At 38.5% G+C, this 19,589-nt stretch overlaps 1 protein-coding gene across 3 annotated transcripts in view; it reads left to right on the top strand.

The window, feature by feature from the left end:
- Positions 1-19,589, top strand: part of LOC114031713 (microtubule-associated protein RP/EB family member 2) — a 193,017-nt gene that overhangs the window by 90,926 nt on the left and 82,502 nt on the right. The window contains exon 1 of one of the 3 annotated variants that reach the window (XM_027846869.1): positions 1,463-1,741. The exons of the other annotated variants lie outside the window; for them this stretch is intronic. Within the exon in view, the coding sequence (XP_027702670.1) occupies positions 1,623-1,741 (119 nt within the window). The 5' untranslated portion in view covers positions 1,463-1,622. Of the gene's footprint in view, positions 1-1,462; positions 1,742-19,589 lie in introns of those variants that run through there. 3 annotated transcript variants of the gene reach the window in all.

Here is a 19,589-nt window from a genome sequence, read left to right as displayed (position 1 = left end):
GCTCAGTTGTGACCAACTCTTAGTGACCCCAAATGGGGTTTTCTTGGTAAAGATACTGGCGTGATTTGCCATTTCATGTATGTATGTGTATATGTATGTATATACATACATGCACCTATACATACACATATATATGAGTGGCTTGCCATTTCATTCCTATATACATACATATACATATATACATATGCATATATACACATATACATACTTATATTTATTTATCTAGTTACAAAAATACCTTTCATCTTCCCCAGCCTCTCCCAGGCACTGATTCCAGTAAGCACAGCATCACTAAAACATTCACAGCCTGCTCCCTGGAAGAGATCCTTAGAGACTGCATTGTAATCTAATGGATGGGGAATGCCCTTTTGGGGGAGGGGGTATAAGGAGAGAGAAGGCAGAGTAACTAACACTGAATCAGTCAAGAGTGGTTTTTGGTGATGGTGAACGTAAAACAGTTTGAATTTCAGTCTTCAGTATTTGTAGAGCCTTCCCTGAACACACACAACTTTGCATTCGTGCTGCATGGTCTTTCTTTAACCCAAATGAAAATAGCCACAGATTAAACCGGCATGGGAGCATTTATACAGATTAGTTGGCCTTGGGGGAATTGAGTCTGGGGGCACAGGGTAGCTGTGCATTTCAAAAATGCCGGTCACTTTTCTAATTGTGCTCTTTCAGGATCCCTTTGTAAAAATAGGGTGCCTTTGGCATTCAACCTTTGCCACAAAATTCAAAGTAAATGTAACATGCAACGTTGAGTAGAAGGAACTAGACCTTCCTCTTAAGTTCTAAGCTCTTTTTGGTTTCATTTTTGTCTGGGTGGAAGAAAGTGTTAAGGGTAAATGTTAATAACTGCCTTTAGCCACTGGCAGCTTACAGGGCAGCCTACAGGGAAATAGTGGGTTTTCCTGGGTTTCATTTTAATGGTGTAAAGAACTTAGTCATGAAGGAGTTAAAAGGTCCCCCTACTTACACACACACACACACACACACACACACACACACACACACTCACACACTCACATCCCATTGCCTGAATCCTTCTTTTGTGTACACAGCTGCAGTTTCAGTATGCAATGGAAAGGAAATGGTTAGAGGAAGAGCTGGTTTTCAGACAAGGCAAGTCTGCTGGGGGGGGGTTGGGGGGAGGTGGGACGGAGAGAGGTGGTTTGGGTGTTTTACACGCCCTGATGCAGGCCCTGCCCTCCCCCCTCCCCTGGTGCCTGTTTGGATGTCTTGGTGTGGTCATGCCTGTAGCCCCGTGTGAATTGGGGAGATATGATGAGTTAGCTGGTTGCTATGGTGAAGAACATTGTCACATGACCAGGGTGCTGCTCCAGGCAGTTTGACGTCAGCAACGAGAGAGAGGGAGAGAGAGAGAGAGGGAGAGAGAGAGAGGAGCAAGCTAGAGGGAGGGAAGGAGAGAAGGGAGGGGGAGGAGAGGGAGGGAAACCAGGGAGGAGGAGGAGGAGGAGGAGGCAGGCAGGCAGGCAGGCAGGCAGTGAGCAAGTGAGGGGAGCAGTAGCAGAAAGCAGAAGGGTGAGACAGGAAGACAGACACAGCCTACCTTCCTCACCGGAGCAAAGGAAAGACTGGCTTTCATTGTTGGGAGAGCTCCAATGCCTGGTCCTACCCAAACCTTGTCCCCAAATGGAGAGAACAACAACGACATCATCCAGGATAACGGGACCATCATTCCTTTCAGGAAGCACACAGTGCGTGGGGAGAGATCTTACAGGTAATCAATCAGTGCCATTACCAGCCAGAGCTCTGTGTGTGTGTTACATGTGCGTGTGTGTGTGTCTGCCTTTGGGGACTGCAGCAACAAGGCGGGGGGGGGGGGGGGGGGGTTATGCAGAGGATTATATAACGAAGGCAAAGACTGCACTATAAATTATACATCTATATGTACGTGTACATAATTTCATTTGTCAGCATTTATTTCTATTTTAAAGGTTCCTAAGACTGCATTATAAGTTACACATGTGTGTATATGTGTATGTAATTTCATTTAAGCCAGTTCTAATCCTTATTTCTGTTTTAATGGTTCCTAAGACTGCGTTATAAATTAACACATATATGTGCATATATGTGTATATAATTTCATGTAAGCCAGTTATGATCATTTATTTCTCTTTTAATGGTTCCTCTTGAGCATGCCGGGAGGTTTAGCATTTTCAAATACCATTTGTATTGGCCAGATGGAAGGCATTTTGTGAATAGGTTTGCTGTCTGCAGGAGCTCCCCCTCTGTCTTTCCTCCTTTGCATATCGATAAAAATGCATGCTAATTTTTTTTTTTTTTTTTTTTTGCCCCTTCAGAAGGGATTCAGACTGCAGCACTTCCTTTCTCCTCCTTCCTCTTTAAAAAAATGTTTTAAGGAGACATTGGCTAACTGTGCCCATAACATCAGAGGGAAACTGGATGGAGCAGAAAGGCGTGTGCTTGCTCTCGCCTAGTGTGTGAATGGGCGTGTGTGTGTGTGTGTGTGTGTGTGTGTGTGTGCGTGCGCGCACAGGGGGAAAAAAATAGAATCCTCTAGATTAAACTGCAGTCTGTGATGTTAAACCGCCAGATTGATGGAGCTTTGTAAGAATTCTGCTTGCTGATTGGTGGAAGGATTGACAGCAGAGGTCATAGTGTCAGGCGTTTACCAAAATTTGCTGCACAAAACCCTTGGTTTCTTTGAAAGAAATTGAGCTGCAGCAGTCGTCAAAAGACAGGGTGCTTCCCACCCCCCATTTTCATGGGAGTTTATGGTCTAAATATGGGGTGGGGGCTCAATTCTTCTTCAGAGTAAGAGGTGATTTCTGGGGATTTGCATGTATCTGATTTGAGGATGGGGCTGCTTTTGGTTATTGTATAGAAAGAAGCCTTTTTGATGAAATGCTTTGGCCCATACAGTTAGCAGCCTTTTTCAAATTAACATATCCGACCGTTTGTTTTAGTAGATAAGCTCGTTAAAATTGTTTGCATTGTTTTGATAAGGATAACAATGTTGTAGTAGAGAGTGAAGCTGGAGTTCTATATGTAGCCAGCCTGAGCTGAGGGATCTGAAGGAAAACACATCCTTAGGGCATATTTCCTCTCTAGTTCTTTTGTACTTGGGACAGTTATTTTTAAAGTTACCTTGATAACAGCTAACAATGCTTTTGCTTTGAGAGAGAGCATGCATGCATCTAAAGCCATCTTCTTCCAGGGATCAACAGGAAACAGCTTTTTTTTTTAAAGTCTCAGTCTAAACATTCAGATATACTGGGTACAATATGTTCACAAATATAATCATATAACAAAATAAAATCAGAGTACTCATCTTCCTTACAATTTGATTAACTAAAAGAAGGCGTTATTTGTTAAGTTTTTCAAAACTTAGAAGCAAGTCTGCTCTATCATCTCTGACAGTTGGGTAAATACTTACTGGAAGTTCATCTTGAAAGTACCCATGAGGTCACAAAAATCTCATGTCTCATGGGTCCCACTTACATGTTAATACAGAATCCTTGCAATCCTTGTGGATTCCAAGTACTTTTTCTGCCCTTACATAAACCAAAATTAGGTATTACTTTCTGAGACTCTCTCCTAGAGGCCTTTATATCTTTAAATTTGGAGTTTTTGTTCCCTACCTTTCCTCTTATGTTGAATATGAACGCTTCTGTTTCTAAAAGGAATTTAAAAGCCCAGGATTGGGATTTTTGTTTAGCTATTTATTTCAACTTTTCTTACTGGCAATAGATGTGAAGCCTATGTTTCTCCTAAATGATTTAAATTCCTACCATGTAACATTCATTTTAGGGGAAGCCTGTCGTTTACCACATGGGCCATTGGAAATTGCCTGGCAGAAATTTATAACTTCTTTGAACTGACTTGAAATTTTCAATGGAATATAAGAAATATTTGTTTAATTGTTGAAATGGAAAATCCCTTGGCAGGAAAGTAAAATGTAAAAGCTAGGTTTGATTTTAAATAGTCAGTCACTTTAAAGTGAACTCAAATCTTTGTTTACACTGAATTATGGCCAGCAATTCCTCTCAACTGCCCGTAATGGGCTGAGAAACCCTATAAACAAGATTCATCTGGCCAAATGCTGAGGTTGTTGAGAATATTGTATTGTCATGATATCCAATAGGTTTACTGGAAATAATAGGATTTATATCATAGGTCAGAAGGTTGGTTATACAAGACACTCTTAAGGTTGACATTATCCTGTGTGCCTTGTAGTGTGGAGACCCTGTGTGATATATAGTATTGGCTGCTTCTGGAGGATAGAGTTAGAGGAGGAAGAAGAGTAATAGGAAAGGGAGGTAAAAATAAGACACATTTTAGCACTCTGCTACATAATCAATTTAGGGTTGCAGATTCAGAATAATTTACTCAATTCATTGCTAAGGAAACATTAAATGTCTGTTGAAAGCCTGACTGTAGCCAAGCTAAGACCCGGCTTTGGCTAGAGATTTGATGTAGTCCTAAGTAATGAGATAAGGGTTGGGAGACTGGCAGCCTTAAATGAGGGCCAAAAAACGCTTTCAACTCTTGATCTCTTTACTATCTTTTCGATTCCTACCTTCCTTTCCCTTCACCCTATTTTCATTTCTGTAACTTAGCAACAGAGAGACATTATGTAATGGTGGGTGGTGTGTTGGACTTGGAATCATCAAGAACTGGATTCTGATTCTGCTTCTGATACTTCCTAGCTGTGTGACCGTGGACAAGACATTTAACCTCACTAGGCCTCAGCTGTCTTGATTTTTGTAAAGTAGAGATAATAATAGCACCTAACTCACAGATTGGTTGTAAACATCCAAAAAAATATGCAAAATACTTGGAAAACTTTAGAGGACTTATAAATGTTCACTATTATAATTTTTGAGAGGGGAGGATTTTATTATCTTATGGTTAGATAAAATCACCAGAACTAATAGAGCAAGAGCCCTAGGTCTAGGTACCAGTTTTTACAGATCAGAAAGGAAAAGGACCAACTGATTAATGGACTATAAACTATTTCCTCTGTCTAGCATGTTCTCCAAGTGTTCAGGAAAGCTACCATGCCTTTAAATTAAGGCCAGTAGAAGCCTTTATTTTCATATGTGCCTTAGGTGTACTGCATTAAGCATATTATCTAATGTGTTCTTTGATCTAGCTGCCTATCCACCTTGTTGCTAATAATTACTGGAGTAGGTGTACGCTTTAATGAGAACACCAAGTTGTGCCCCCCTCCAAAAAATGGTGTTCCTTGATTAGTGAGACCCAGGATGCTTTGTTGAGAAGAAACTGGCATAAACAAAGCAGAGCCTAAAATGGCACTGCTAAACAGTGTAGACCTGTTTACACAGCTTCTGCCCACTGTTGGGTCAGTTTCTCCTTCTTGGCTCCCAGCTTACTCACCACATTTATGAATACTAAGCATCCATATATTTTAACAAGTGCTTAGGAAAAATGAGTGCTGTATTGGTGATCTAGGGTGACACTTTTAATTCATGGAGAGAATGAGTTGTGCCCTGGATTTCCCTAGAGAGTATACTCCCCATAGCTATGTTTTACACAGATGCTACTGGGAAATGAGATTTATTAACTGGCCCTCTGCCCACTGCATCTTTGTTTGCATACTCAAAGCTTTTAAGAATGAATATATTTAAAGTCTAGTGTATGATTTCCACATTGTTACTTGCAATGTGTAAGTACAGAAGCATAAGTTTCTGTAATGATGTTTCTCCTTATAAACAAACACTAGCCCCTGGAAATCATCTTTTTTATTTTTTAAAAGATAAAAAGAAAACTGACATCAGATGTTGATTATGATAGCCAACTTTTTGCAAAATGTAATTTTTTAAATGAACTCTATCAAACAACACTAACAATCTTTTTAAAACAATACCAGAAAGAATAGTACGATCATATGGTAGGCTGTAGACTGAACAGTTTTTATTTGCACTTAGTTGGGAAACTTAGTCCTGCTAATAGACTTGGCCATCCTTATTTTTTTACCTTGTTACATAGCTTTTGATATGCCTTTATTCATAGCATATCACTTGAATAAGAGGTACTTTACTAAAAGCCTAATTTAGCATGGATCATAACAAAGGTTAGCATGATCTCCTTAGACCACTGTTAAATGAGGTATTGCATAATGATTTTTTTTCCTTAGAATACATAAAAAAGAAGCTTATTATCATTTGGGGCCAAATATTTAAACTGAAAAGAACCTATTTGTCACTTATTGGGATTTGGGTGCTTTGGGAGCCCTTCTCCTTTGCTCTCCTCTTTGGCAAAAGATACTTTCCTGCATTTCAGGTTCCTGCACCAGTGGTGGTATCTGTTTACACCGCATTATCTCAGCAGAGTCATTGGGCTTGGAAGAGCTTCCTAGGACTTAGGTAGATAAGTAGATTTCTTTTTTTAGTGCCCCCTTTTCTTTCAGAATACAACTAACAACAAGATTTGTTGCTTTTAAAAAAAAAATTCTCCGCATTCCTTAGAGTAAGAGTCAATAAGTGGGAAAGGAAATTATGTAAGGAAGAAATGTGAAGATTACTCAAAATATTAAAAGATCCTAAGTCATATTGGTTGTGAAATACATTGTATTATGATTATTGTGGCAGGTTTGTTTAGTCTGATTCATTTCAATTTAACAAACATTTATTAGGTGGTTACTATGATCAAATTATCATGATTGATGCTGAAAATAGAAAGATAGATATGACACAAATCATACAGTAGGAATTCCAATTGGGTAGGACAAAAGAACATTTCTATAAATAACTCTGATACAAGTAAGAGTAAAATGTTACCCTGAATCCAACTTAACCTGTCTTTTTGAGAATAAGAGCTAAAGAGAGGAGCAGGCAAAATATTTCAATAAAAAAGATCAGTTTCAGATTGTACTGGTAAAGGTTTCATGAAGGAGATCGAAGGCAGCATAATTGGGGCTGGAAGGAAGGGGAAGGGATTTCAGCTGGGAAAGATGGGCAGCCAGTCCATTGTAGGCATAAAGGATCATCAGAGAGGGGAGAATTGAACAGTGATTGTTTGGTGTATTAGAGGTCCGAGGAAAGAGGTTATTTTTCTTGGGACACAGTGGTCAATAGTGTCAAATACCCCAGAAAAACTAAGAATGTGGAAAGGAGGAAAAAAGCCTTTGAATATAGTGATAAGAATGTTATTAGTGACCTTTTGAGAAAGCTGTTTCAGTAGTGTGGTAGGACCAGAACATTTTGGGAGGGTGGGGCTTGAGTAAGGTATACAGAAATGAAGGCAGCCAGTTTTAGGATAGCTTGTTTGTAGAATGTGGTAAAACAACAACAACAAAAAAAAAACCAGACAGGTTGATATAGAAGATGCATGAAAAATAGAGAATTTATAATAGAGTTAGGTCTCAATTGAGACTGAGACAGGAAGGGAACAGAATGGAGAGTTACAGGTGAAGGAATGGTTAGCATGAACAAGAGTGTTTACTTCTTCCTCTGAGCCTGGAGGGAAGATAATGATAGTTGAGGACATTTGGAGATTTAGAGGAGATGGAGAGTTCATGCCAAGTGCCCTCCATCTTCTTATTAATGTAATAGGTGATGAAACCTATTGAGATTGAATGCTTAGAGACTGCTGGCATTGGAATCTTGAGGAGAGTAAAGACACTTTGGAATGGGGGGTCTAAGGAACAGCAGAGAACGTGATACTAAGTTAATAGGAGAACAAATACAAGTCTAATATTAAAATTAGTTTGAATTTCCTGAGCATGCAATGACTCAGGAATTGAAAGATTCCTATAGACCAGGTAGACTAAGACCTTGCTTTGCTTAAAAATATGCTACAAATAATCTGTGCAGATAATTGAGTACTGACTCCTTTGCATAAACTGAACTTGGACTGTGAAGAAGTCATTTGCTTTAAACTGGAATTACCTGCTAGTTTTCATCTCTCTCCCTTTTCAGTTTCCCCTTGTTTCTCTTCTGTTTGGTACATTCAAATGAATTCATTTCAAGAAACATTTATTAAACATCCAGTGTGTCTCAGAGAATGATCATACAAAGATGAAAAACAAACATAGCCCTGCTGTTGTTGGGTTTACAATCTGACAGGAAGAACAAAATGTGCAACCAAAGATAGGCTGTGATAAGGACAAAGGAAGGGTGAAGACAAAGTATTAAAAGAAATCTGAACAAGGATATTAAAATGCACATTACATTAATCCTAAAGTGAGACAAGGTCCCTATGTGAAGATGAAGATATTTGTCCACCAGCCACAGGACATGCCTTTTAAATTTATTTTTCTAGAGGGGACAGATTTGCTACCCACCCACAAATGCTTGCTTAGTCTCTCTTGTGACCAAAAAAAGATGTCATATATGATCATGGAACTGAGAAATCTACCTTCACCCACACCGGAAGCAAACCCAACACCTTGATCTCATTAGTATCATGCTTTAAAATAATAGTAAGCTATCATTGCTTTGGAAACAGTGAGAATCTCATGTTCTCATGACAAAAGTTACTGACTGTGGACAGTAGCAGCAGAATTATTCGGATAACAAAATAATACATGATGAAATATTAAATGGATTTTCCTATAGCTATATTCTAGAGTTTGTACATAAAAAGCACAGCTATATCACAAATCCCTTTCCTTTAAAGACTGTTTAAACACAGTCTAGTATATTGTAAATTCCTTGGGGGCAGAGGTCAAGTCTTATTAAATCTCTGCAATCCCCTCTCTGCTTCCCACCCCCCTGCCTAGGTCTAGGAGTGTTGAACCCTAGGAGGGTAAAGAAATTGTGAATGAATGACCAAAAAGATTTGCATAACAAACTCCTGATATTTATGTCTGGAAGTTTTTCATCATTCTTTCTCCATTATATTTGCCTTTGACTCTGCTCTTAAGACCCTGATTTCTCCTTTACCCATATTGACTAGATCTGTAAAATCAGTCCTCAATTCAGAGTTCTGCTGCAGATGATTTTTGCCAACTTTCCTCCCTTCAAAGAATAAAATCAATACAGAAAAGTCGGTGTTGAAATATATTGAAGCAGTCAGTCTAAAGCATTTGTTAATGCCACATATATGCAATTTTCTAATATATGCCATGCATTGCCCAGGGAAAAAAGAAAGACAAAAACAACCCCTGTCCTCCAGAGACTCACCTTCTGAGAAATAACATGTATGTAACTATGCTCATGGGTTGCTAGGTGGCACAGTGGATAGAGTACTGGGCCTGAAGTTAAGATTCATCTTCCTGAGTTCAAATCTAGCCTCAGATACTAGCTGTATGATCCTGAACAACTCACTTCACCCTGTTTGCCTCAGTTTCTCATCTGTAAAATGAATTGGAGAAGGAAATGGCAAATCACTCCAGTATCTTTGACAAGAAAACCCCAAATGGGGTCATGAAGAGTCAGACATGACTGAAATGACTGAAAAACTTTGTGCATACAAGATCTCTATGGAGTAAGATGGAAAGTAATTTTAGAGAGGGAAGTTTTAACAGCTAAGACAGGAATGGACTGCAATAGAAGGTAGGATATAAACTGAATATTAAAGAAGCCAAGGAGTGTTAGAAGTGATAGTGAGGAAGGAGAGCACTGGGGGATTGGAGATTGGGAATGAGATAGGATGTGGAAGGTTGCATATTAGAAACAGTAAGCAAGCTAGTGTACCTAGACCATAGAAAGCAAGGAGGGAATAAAGTGTAAGAAGACTAGAAAAGTAGGAAAGGGCCATGTTGCAAAGAACTTTAAATACCATACAACATACTATATGTATGATCTTGGAGGTAATAGGAAGATACTAGAATTTACTGAGCAGAGGTAGAGGGGAGAAGGGACACAGACCTAAGTTTTAGGAAAATCACTTGGCTGCTGGGTGGAAATGGATTTGAGTGGAGGGAGGAACTTTTGAGGCCAATTAGAGGGCTGTTGGAATCATCATTATGAGAGATGTTGAGGACCTGGACCAGTGATGGCTATGTGAGTGAACAGAAGAGGATACATAGAGTTGCCTTGACGGTAGAAATGACAAGATTTGGCCACAGATTGGGTGGGGTGAGAGAGTGTGAGAAGTCAAGGAAGACAAAGATAGGGAGGATGGGGAAGCTCAGAAGAAGGGAAGCTTTGGAGGAGAAAAGAACGAGTTCCATTTTGGGCATGTGCTTATGAGACATCTAGTTGGAGATGTTTGATTAAGCATTTGCCTATCCAGGCTTGGAATTCAAGAGACAGGCTGGGCATAGATGTATAAGTTAAGGAGTCATCTGCATAAAGATAATAGTTGAACCAATGAGAAGTAACAAGTTCACCAAGAAAGTTGAGTGTGGACAAAAAGAAAATATGTTCTATTTCTGTGTGTCTGTGTGTGTGTTTCCATCCAAAGTCTCACTGTAAGAACACTGAGCTCCCTTTCAGACTCAGTTCAAATTCCACTTCCTACAGGAGGCCTTTCCTGATTTCTCCAGTAACTAGTGTTCTCATCATCCAAAATTACTTTGTATTTTGTTTATATGTGTGTGTGCATTTGTTCATCCATTCATTCATTCAACTGTGTAAAAAGGAAGTATGGCGTAGCATACGGGGAAAAACCAGTGTTCACACCCTGCCTCTGACATATACTGGTTGGGTGACCCTGAGGAAGTCACATATCCTCTTCAGTGCTCCCAGGCAACTTCCTGAGACTGAAAGTTACAGGACAATTGTAGTTCTGCATTGGCAGAGACTTTCCTCACTGGGAGTAGCCTCCATCAGTAAATCATAGGGCCAGAAAATGAAAATCTTTGTTTTTCATTTTTGTCTTCATGTCCCAAGCCTTTACTTTATGTCCTAAATATGGTAGACACCTTCCCAGTCTTCTTACACCTTAGTCCCCACAATTTACTCTGTAATCCGGTGACCCTGGCCTCCTTACTGTTCCTCTACCAAGATATTCCATGTCCCAATTCTAGGCGTTTCCACTGTCTGCCCCCCATCCTGGGGTGCTTTTCCTCCTCATCTCTGCCTTCTGGCTTCCTTCGAGTCCCAGATACAATCTCACCTTCTTTTATTGATCCCCCCAAAATTCTTGTGCCTTCTTTCTGAGACTCTTCCCCCATTTGTCCTGTAAATAGCTTTTCATACATTAATTATTTTTGTATTGTCTCCCCCATTAGACAGTAATTTCCTGGAGACCAGGGACTATATTTTGCCTTTCTTTGCATTCCCAGCACTTAGCACAGTACCTGCACACGGTAAGCACTTAATAGATGTACAGTGACTGTCTGATATACCCATCTAAAACCCCATTTTCCCATTGACTCATTTTAAATTTGGAAATCATTTAAACAAGTGGTGTATCTTGTTTTGTTTTTTGCTTTTTGGTGAGGCAATCAGGGTTAAGTAACTTGCCCAAGGTCACACAGCTAGTAAGTATTAAGTGTCTGAGGCCAGATTTGAACTCAGGTCCTCTTGACTCCAAGTCTGGGGCTTTATCCACTGCGCCACCTAGCTGCCCCTCAAGCGGTGTATCTTGTGCACATACTACGTACACAGTAGTGTGGTAGGTATTCTAAGGAATTCAGAAGGACAAGAATGCCTGGTCTCTGCACTCCGGAGGCTCATGAGAAAAGACTACCAACACAAGAAATAACACGAAAATTACATGACAGTATAATAAGGGATGGGGACTAGACCTAGGATTTTCATTGGTGAAGAGAACTCTAGGGTGAGGAAACTCTGTCAATGCAGGTTGGCACCTTATTCTGCAACTTCTAATCTTAAAGAGCTACCAGGACTCACTGAGGTTAAGAGCTTTGTTCAGGGTCACATGGCCAGTAGGTGGGACTGGAACCCAGGTCTTCTTGGCTTACAGTTCCCTATCCACTATACCAAACCGCCTCTAGAGAATGTAACAAAATGGTAAATTCTGGACACTGAGTGCTATGGACACTCAGAGGTGAAGGGACCACAGACTCCTGGAGGGGTTAAGGAGAATTCTATAGAGGAGATGAGATTTGAGCTGGGTTTTGATGAATGAGCATAATTTTTAGGTTGATCAAGAGGAGAAAGGCGTTTATTCCAGGCAGGACCAAAAATACAAATGGAATGAGAACTAGACTGGAGGATAATATGTTGGAAAACAAGATTGGATCAGTGTGATGAGGCTTCATCATGGAGAACCCCTAAGGTCCAATAGGAAAGTTAGCTCATTTTTGTCTTCCATAAGACAAGGGTAATGGTAGAAGATCTAGAATATTCTGTGTGGTTCTGACATCATTCCATGCTTTTGATCCAATGGCAAATAGGGAGCTACTGATGATTTTTGAGGAGGAGGGTGAAGTCAATATTATATGCTGGAATGTATCTTCCTTTCTGAATTAATTTTTAAAAATTGAATTGAAATACACTGGAAAAATAGGGTCACCTAGTACCCTACTGAGCTTGTTCTAAGCCATCTGTTCGCCCCCCATGAGCAGGTTGGCAGCTTGTACCTCTCTGGAATGCCAGGAAATGAGTTCCCAATTGGCTTAGTAGAGAGGTGAGGATGCTCCAGCATTCAACAGCTTATTCTGACTCTCTCCTCAACACTTGTACCCCTATTCATAGGAGGAGATGACACTCTTGGGAAGTTCATTTTCAAATCATTATGCTGAGTGCATTGCTTTAGTCTATTTGGGGCCAGAAGGGCTTCAGATTTCTTACTGGTACTAGAGATGGTTTTTCAGAGACTGAGGCAAAGGCAGTAATTTTATTTCATACAGGCATTCTCTAACAAGGGCAAAGCGAATTGATCTTTAGCACAGGCCCATTAGGGGCTGGGCCTTGGTCTTTGATCCAGTGACTCTGGCCTCCTTGCTATTCTATATATAAGACTCTCCATCTCTTGACTGCAGAGTTTTCCCTGGCTGTCCCTAGTGTCGTCATTCATATGTATATACAATCAGTAGAGGTATCCAGAAGCCTTTGGTTTTAAGTTAAAGACATAGTTTGCAGAGTCCATCATTACTGTTAGTTCAAAAACAGCACCCTTCCCTCCCCACAAGGTGCTGTCCTACTCGTCATGTTGTCAGTGATCCTGTCTTGCCTTTTAATGTCCTGGGAGATGAGGCTGATGAAATTTTTTGAGAAGCTAGACCTGATAACTGTAGCATTTCCACTTATATTTTGAATAAGATTATATTGATGAGAAGCAGTTTACAAAATTGGTGTCCTAATGTTAATTATAGAGATTTGCTTTCAAATTTTATTAATTTAGGAGAAAATGGATTTGTACCTTTTTTATGGAACACTTCTCTTTATTGTTATCATAGTTCACAGAAATGATACTTTCATTGTCAGGAAAATCCCTTTTAGGTGAATTTCTGGGTATTTTTTCAACTAGAAGTTTCTATAATACCAAATTGCATATACTGTGTTTGGCCAGGAAAAGCTTTAATATCCCCTCTCAGCTAGGTCAGGGAAGCTAGGTTATGCAGTGGATATAGTGCTAGGCCTGGTGTCAGGAAGACCTCAGTTCAAGTCTGACCTCAGACGCTTACTAGCTCTGTGACCCTGGGCAAGTCATTTAACCCTGTTTGCCTCAGTTTCTGTAAAATGAGCTGGAAAAGGAAATAGCAAACTGCTTTATTATATTTGCCGAGGAAACCCCAAATGGGGTCACAAAGAGTCAGAAACAACTGAACAACAACAACTCTTAGCTAAGTGGTATATAGTCAATAGAGTAAACCTCAGGAAGACCCGAGTTCAAATCCTGCCTCAGACTTTACCAGTTTTGCCATCTTGGGCAAGCTACTTTCGTGTCATCCTCCTTTTCTTCATCTTTAAAATAAGGATCATAATAGCACCTACTTTACACAGGTTTGTAGTGAGGATCAAATGGGATAACCTTTGTAAAGTACTTTACAAACCTTCAGTGCTAACCATAGAAATGCTAATTATTATCATTATTATCTTTCTTGTCCAGCTCTCTCTACCCAAAAATATTGTCGTGAATCTCATTTCCTGTTTTATTTTGAAATATTATACATTCAGTGTCTAATTATTTTTTCTTTTTTATATAAATGAATTTTTAAAAATGGGGAACTTAAGAGATTATTTAGGCAGAAACCCGAATTAAATTTTCTCCATTTCAAGATAATTATAGTCAGAATAGAGGGATTTATATTATTTATCTCTGCTATATTTGCTACCATTCTCCCCTCTCCAGAGATTATTTTTCACAAAAGGAACCAATTAGTGAGGCAAGGATCAAAGACACACCTTTATATGAGCCCTCAAAGGGGTATCTTTCAGTCTCTGGGCCATGTGTACGTTTTAACCACTCCCTACATTTTTCTCTTCCCATACTCACGAGGACTCTACTCCCTTGAGCTGAAACAAAACCACGCCAACAGGAGCCTTCTTATTAAGAACGTCATTATCATGACTGTACTGGTTTTTCCTGAGGCAAAACTATTTCTTAAAAATGATAATTTACATGAAATAGCCAAATTACTCATTCCTCTTAGCAATGAGGAAGTTTCATTTTTATCAGTGAAGATAATGCTTCCAGTCATACAGAACTCTTCTCTTAGTCTTGAACAACACCTGATACATATAAGGAAAAGTGTGAACCTTAATCAATGCACTGTGAACCAGATTTGGGACATAGTTCATAAAGGGTTAAGGCAAGAAAGAGGATTGATAAGAAATGGGTTGTTTATATTTATTATTGTTTACAAATACATAGATTGTTCTTAAGGCTCCATTTTTAAAATGTTATGCGGTCTAAAAGCTTTTCTTTTTGGAAGATCTACAACTCCCAGTCATTTCACATGCATGCATACCTATGCAGAAGGCAGTATGCTATAGTAGTAAGAAAGGAACTCAGGAAGGCCTGGGTTCAAGTTCTACCTTTGACAATTTTGACTGTGTGACCTTAAATTCCCTGCCCCACCCACCCCCCAAAATGCTCTAAGCAACTTTTTAAGTCTATAAATTGCTGAGAAAGTACTGACCTGCATTGGTATAGAGTACCACCTACCTAGATAGAGTCCCTGCACCAATGAAATCACAGGTCCAAACCTTAACCCTACATATCTATCAAAATAAACAGTTCTGCTTTGGAAAGAAGCAAATTTTAAATATGTGTAAAGATGGTTCTTTTAATATTTTGACATCCATTGGCTGATGTTCTTTTTTTTCTTTTGCTATTTCTAATAGTTTATTATTATTTGGCAGAATTTTGCCAAGATTATGATTGAGAATTAAGAGTATAATTCTATTTTGGTTTTCTAAAAATTGATGATTTTTTGCTTTTTGTTCTTTGGGGTTTTTTTCTTCGGGTCTCAGACTTAAAAGACATTAATTCTTTGTTCTTTAGCTTCAGCCTCCTGGCAAAGCCCTGGGAGGTAATTTGTCAAAAAGGCTAGAGGCAATGACATCTCAGGGAGGCTTTCTGATGTTCACAGTGTTACTTTTGATTATGAACACTAATATCCTATATAGTTGCTTTCCATGTATTTCCGCATGGTTTTCAGTTTATACTCTGCAAATAAGGAGAAAAATAAGGAGAACAGCTGTGGCTGTTCTAAAATATGCTGTTTCAATTTACTCTTTGGCATCTCAGAATGACATTTCAGGTTACTTGTAATGTGGCAGAAAAGCAAAATCCCTTTTGAATTTTTACAGGATTGATATTCTTAATAAAGGAAACAGCTTTTAGCTTTAAAATCCCAAAGTAACTAGAACAGCAGTCTCTTAAGAATGAAAGCTACACCAAAATAGTTAGATGTCCTATTTAAACCATTTACTCAGTGTACAAGGTGTGCCTTGATAAAAAGTATGTTACTGATTAACAAAAATGGTCCAATACTGTATCTCCTTAGGACATTTCTTCTGTGGAGGAAAAAAATCTTCATACCTACAGTATTTTTAAATGAAATGTGTCAATTGAAGAATTATCATCAGAGACTAATTCATAGTTATAGGAATTAGAAAAAAAGCATCTTGGAGGGAAATGAGAAGCTTATATTTTTATTCCCACCTTATATTTGTGTCAGTCGATGGCAATCCTATTTTTTTTTTTTCTTTAAGATTGCTTAAGGTTAAGGAAGAATAAACTACATATGTATTACATAGAACTGAGATAGTAAAAAGGTAACCAAAATATTTTTAATATAGTGTCAGATAAATTTCAGGAAAAAGGAAAATTGTATAATCATATTGAAGTCTCAAGTATACCACTAGATTTAAACATATTTGCCTAATGAAAATCTATTTATTCTGCTAAAACAACTCGGTGACTCATCTATGAAATACTGCAATTAATTTTTCATGTAGCATCTACTTTTTAGCATCAGCATCACTTATTATTTTCCTGCCACATACCAAACCATAGAATATATTTAGTTTGTTGATTCATTTCCTTTAAACAGACTGTATATTTTTGTGATGTTTGCAGCTGGATGAGTATATTCCATCCACCTTGTAGTAAAGGCAAAATAATTGTTCCATGAATTTTGCAGTGAAGGCAAAACAATCTCCTGAAAGGATTATTTTTCAATATATACATATTTTTAAATTTCTCCCAGGATTACAAATTATTGGTGTTCTCTAATATTTACTGTTTTTCTCTCTCCTCATCCAACTCCCAAACCCAGCCCTCCCATCTTACTCATTTTGCATGGTAATATCACTAATAAAAACTGTGGGATGAGCTCACTGGACAGTTCTGGTCTGGTCACACCAAGACAGATTATCCAGCAGCTTGGGCTAAGGCTGAGTGGTTTTCCAGTGGTGAGACTTAACAATTAACTGAAAACAAAGACTGAGAGGCTTTGAAGAGATTATCTCCATCTAGCCATAGGGACCTGTTCAATATCCAGGAAGAAAAGAAAATGCAGAAAGATCCTGAGCTTTGCAAGAATGACTCCCTAGGAGTGGAGGAAATGGAAGAAAGGGATAGGGATTTTGTGTAGTTTCTTAATCTGATTCTAGATTTTCTCCCTCCTGCCCCACCTGACTACCTTAATTAGACTTGCTTTGTAAGCAGTGAAATCTTCCATCACCTCACCCTGGCTCCAGGAAATCTTTTAGGTGTTATGGGAGCAGGGATGCTGAATGACTCGAACTGAGCTCCCAACTCGCCCTTCCTGGGAGAAAGGATGAGCTGTAACAGTTCAATTCAACATTAAGTGCCTACTACATGCAAGGCATTATGCTAAGTGCTAGAGATGCCCTACTGTGGGACCTCTATGGTCCCATGCTCTAAATTTACAATTCCATGATTCTACTTTGAAATGTTGACATTTCTAAGGACAAAAATGACATTTAAAGGAAAAAAGAAAGGACTTCATGAAAAGCTGGATAGAGGGGGTGAATGAGTTAAAATAACTAATGTTTATCACCTGGGATGCTATGAAAGAAATGGAGAATCTTTTGACTGATTATTATGTGACATTTTATTCCCACCACCAATCCAATTTGAGGCCTTTACCCTCAAGTTATTTAGATACCTAAAAATTTTCCTAAAAACAAAACGGAACAAAACAAAAACCCAGAAGGGTGGATTATCTTAAAAACCAGTTAAGGATAAAGTGATCAAATTGAAGGGTGGAATGAGCCCATCTCCCTACTCTCTGTTAGTGTCACTACACAGACTTTCCAGTGTTGATAGAAACAACAGTGAATATCCTTCCAGATAGTTTGTGTGGGTCACAACCACCTCAGCTCCAGTCAGAAATTTGCTTAAGCATGAAGAGAGATGGTCAAGAAAATTCAGCATCATCTTTTTCTACTCCAAGCCCCATCCTAATCTAAGACTTGCCATACTTTGTAAGGGCCTAGCACAGTGTCATATCCACCTACTGTTTTAAACTGTCCTTAGGGAAAAATTTCAAGCCTGCACCATGCAATCTGATATTCAGTTATATTTGATTTATTCTCCAATTATTTCATGTATGTTCATTATATCTTCTCAACTACATTATCAGCTGTGAAGACTCTAACGGAAATATTTTTATGTGCCACAAGGCCTAGTGCAGTACTTGGACTCACCGGAGTTTCTAAGTAATCAAGTACTTCTTGGTTGTATTGATTAATCAAGGAAGTATGTCACCATAATATAATCCTTAAAATTCTTTTTTTGGAAGAAATTCTATTTTGAAGAATTCTATTCTCCATTCTTCATTCCATTGAATAAATTCTATTTTTGAAGAAAGATAAAAATCTTTAAGATTTCATATAACTATATTTAAATTTAGGGGTTATATTCAATAGTCATAAAAGTTTTAACACTTAAAATGCTGAATGAAAAGTGTTTTTAAAAATTCTTGTTACACGGGCCACATTAAATATTTTTCATCAGAACCCTTTGAGAGATTGTTCATGTAACATGATTTTCCTTATTTTTATTGTTTTCTTAACCCAAGAAGCCAAAGTTGTCTACATTAAGCTTAACAGCAAAATTTGTGTGACATACTGTTTGTAAGACTGAGTTTCTTGAAAGAGGAAGCAAAAATCATATTAAACTCATTTAGTGTTTTGCGCTGAAAAGTGAATAGTACATTTATTTGGCTTTATATATTAAGAGACCAAGAAAAGAAAGCTGCTCTCTGAAGATAGTATTTTGGTGTTCCCTGGATGACTTCTGTTTTTGTTTTTTAGTTCTCTTTCAGTCCTTGAATAAGAAAATATTCAAAAACAAAAATATTGGAGTTTACAATATGAAAGCACACAAGGATTTGAGGTTATATTGAAACTGTCCGATGTAGTGCCTAGTCATTTAAAAAAAAAATCTTGGCTCACAGAGCTACGGAAGGAAGCTGCTTTGGGCTAATCCAAAGTCTACTACTTTGCTTAACAATCTCCAGGCTTAAGAAATTAGAGGTCACTTTGAGTTTCACCAATGACCTAGGGCTTCTAATATGTAGTTGTGAGTGCCATTTAATTTCATTTATAGAAATGTTTCTTTTGCCAAAACCTTAAGGCAAAATTCAAGATGTGTTGCTGGTTATATGTTAGCAATAATTTTCTTCTAGTTTCATACATTGCTATTTACTGTGCTGTGATTGAGTCGGTCATCCAAGAATCATCTGGGAATGTGCTTTAAGAATTTGCCTTAGGACATTCCCTGAAAGGAAGCCAAATCCTATTAGACAGAACATCCTGTGATTCCCTTAGTTTATGGTGACCAAGGGCACAGCTATTTTTTTAAAAAGGTGATTGCTTCCTTTCCAGTCAGTAAGGACGTCCAGAAATGCTGAGGATCATTTGACTCTTAGGCAACACAATTGTATCAAAACAACTAAACCAAGAAATCACCTGAGAATTCATGAATTGGAAGAAAGCCCAAGTCTTTTTGCCTTTCCTTCGGTGAGATCCAGATGACTTGGCAACTGGTGGTCAGCACTTAAGTGACTGACCACCAGTCCAGTGGACTTGAAATTCTACTCAGTTTTCTTAAAATCAGTCAGTTATCAAGCATTTATCAAATACTTGCTACCTGTATGTGCCAAGCTCTGTGCCCAGGTGCTGGGGGTACAAAGACAAAAAGAAAAAAAGAAAACTGGCTTTGCTTGTAAGACGCATACTCCTGGGGGGAGATATGTGTGTGTGTGTGTGTGTGTGTGTGTGTGTGTGTGTGTGTGTGTGTGT

Source organism: Vombatus ursinus, unplaced genomic scaffold, assembly GCF_900497805.2.
Source record: "Vombatus ursinus unplaced genomic scaffold, bare-nosed wombat genome assembly UNPS02015255.1, whole genome shotgun sequence".
Taxonomy (NCBI): domain Eukaryota; kingdom Metazoa; phylum Chordata; class Mammalia; order Diprotodontia; family Vombatidae; genus Vombatus; species Vombatus ursinus.
This window is presented reverse-complemented; position numbering and strand designations above follow the sequence as displayed.